Raw genomic sequence first — 1680 nt, 5'->3', positions numbered from 1 at the left:
GCGCGCTCTCCTGAACTGAATCCAATCGAAAACATTTGGGCTGCAATGTCCCGCCATGTTTACGGGCATGGCAAGCAGTACAGAAATGTCGTCGACCTTCGGGATGATATTCAAAGTGAATGGGACGCCATCTCTATAGAGTTCATTCGAAAGCTCATTGGCACCATGGACGGCAGATGCATGGAAGTTATTTGCAAAAAAGGCGATAAGACACACTATTGGCCATCATTCTTCAATATACCGTCATTCTTTATCTTAGTTTTTGTATGTATTTTTGTTCCTTACTTTTGTCGCCGTCCATTATTTTTGAATTGTATGTGAGGTCATCGAAATCAAGCGAATTCCAGTTCGATAGCCATAATCACTTTTCGAGAATATTCGTTCACACATCATAACCAAACAGCATCGCTTAACTCCCATTGGTTGATGAGATATCACAAAAAATGTAAGTGTTCTCTCATTTTTGGCTCGCACTGTATCACGTAGCTACCGTATAATCTATGTCCTTTTAGGTGGGTGATATTTCACAACCACACGACGTTTGAGCTCTTGGAAAAATATGTCCATTTAGGTATACAAAAACTTAATACAAGCACATCACACATGACACCCGATTCATATAGAGGTTTATCTATTCTGCACAGGTACCTCAAGTCTGACAGTTATAATTCTGACTTATCCCAATACTAGAACCAGGTACTTATTTTTAGAGAAGTTGAACACTATTGTCGATGTCATCAGTTGGATCAATCGTTTCGTCCACACCAGATATCGACACCAGGTCGGACATCATCTTCGGAGACACAAACTCTTCCTCACTTTCGATGGCTTCTGTGACCTTTGAGACCAGCTTGCACTTCCCAAATCCATTCATAATAATAGACTCTGGCAACCCAGTCCACAGTTAGTAATCCATCGTACCAGTGTTGGACGCTTCGGGGCTTGCAACTTGAACGTGCTCACGGACCAACTCGGCAGCCCGCGCAGAGAACTTGGCTAACGCTGCGTCACAGTCCCCTTCACCGGACCTGGTGAGGGCACGCCACGACAGCTTGAAGCGTCTTTTAAATCCACGCAGCCACTGCCAACTCGCGGTGACGCTGGCTTCATCCAGGCCGGTGTCAATAGCGGTCTCCAACGCCATGATTTGGATCATCTGCGGTGTCACTGGATCGCCGTCTTGACGCATGGAGTTTACCCACCGAGCAAGTTGTTCTTCGTACTCCCTGGGAAGTGTTGTTGCCATGCCCAAGTCACGCGAGCACAAATGGTCATAAGTTCGTCGATTAGTAGCCTTTACCCTTATGTGAGCACGATGCTTGAGCCACCCATACACCTTCTTTCTTGTCGTATTGAGTCGGGTTCCACTGAGTTGTGGAAAGTGCTTGGCAAGTGTGGCTGCCATGCCGACCTCGTCGAAGCTGTCAATGACGCTTTGCTTCATCTTGTAGGTGACATGCACGTTGTGGTACTTGTTTGGCCGCTTCTTGGGACCGGTTTTCAAAGCAGGGCGCGCACGAAAGCGCAGAGGACCCAGTTGTTGAGTTTCTTCCATTGGACAAGTGGAGAATGACATTGATGGTCATCCGACCACCACATCAATTGCGCGCGCAATAAACGATATTGTATTAAGAGAAGGAGTTTATATTAATTATAAGGAGAGTGTAGCCGCGCGAAAGG

The 1680-nt window shown here is 46.2% G+C and overlaps 1 protein-coding gene across 1 annotated transcript; it reads right to left on the bottom strand.

Moving 5' to 3' along the window:
* Window positions 1-706: 706 nt before the first annotated feature.
* On the bottom strand, window positions 707-1555 carry H257_00750 (hypothetical protein; the record flags this gene model as incomplete). The annotated part of the gene is made up of 2 exons (XM_009823586.1): window positions 707-831; window positions 922-1555. The coding sequence occupies 2 exons, from the start codon at window positions 1553-1555 to the stop codon at window positions 707-709; spliced, it is 759 nt and encodes a 252-aa protein (XP_009821888.1).
* Between the last annotated feature and the right edge of the window lie 125 nt (window positions 1556-1680).

The sequence above is a fragment of the Aphanomyces astaci genome (genome assembly GCF_000520075.1).
Source record: "Aphanomyces astaci strain APO3 unplaced genomic scaffold supercont1.1, whole genome shotgun sequence".
Classification (NCBI taxonomy): domain Eukaryota; phylum Oomycota; class Saprolegniomycetes; order Saprolegniales; family Verrucalvaceae; genus Aphanomyces; species Aphanomyces astaci.
Note: the sequence above shows the minus strand (reverse complement) of the source record. Positions and strands in the feature narration are given on the sequence as shown.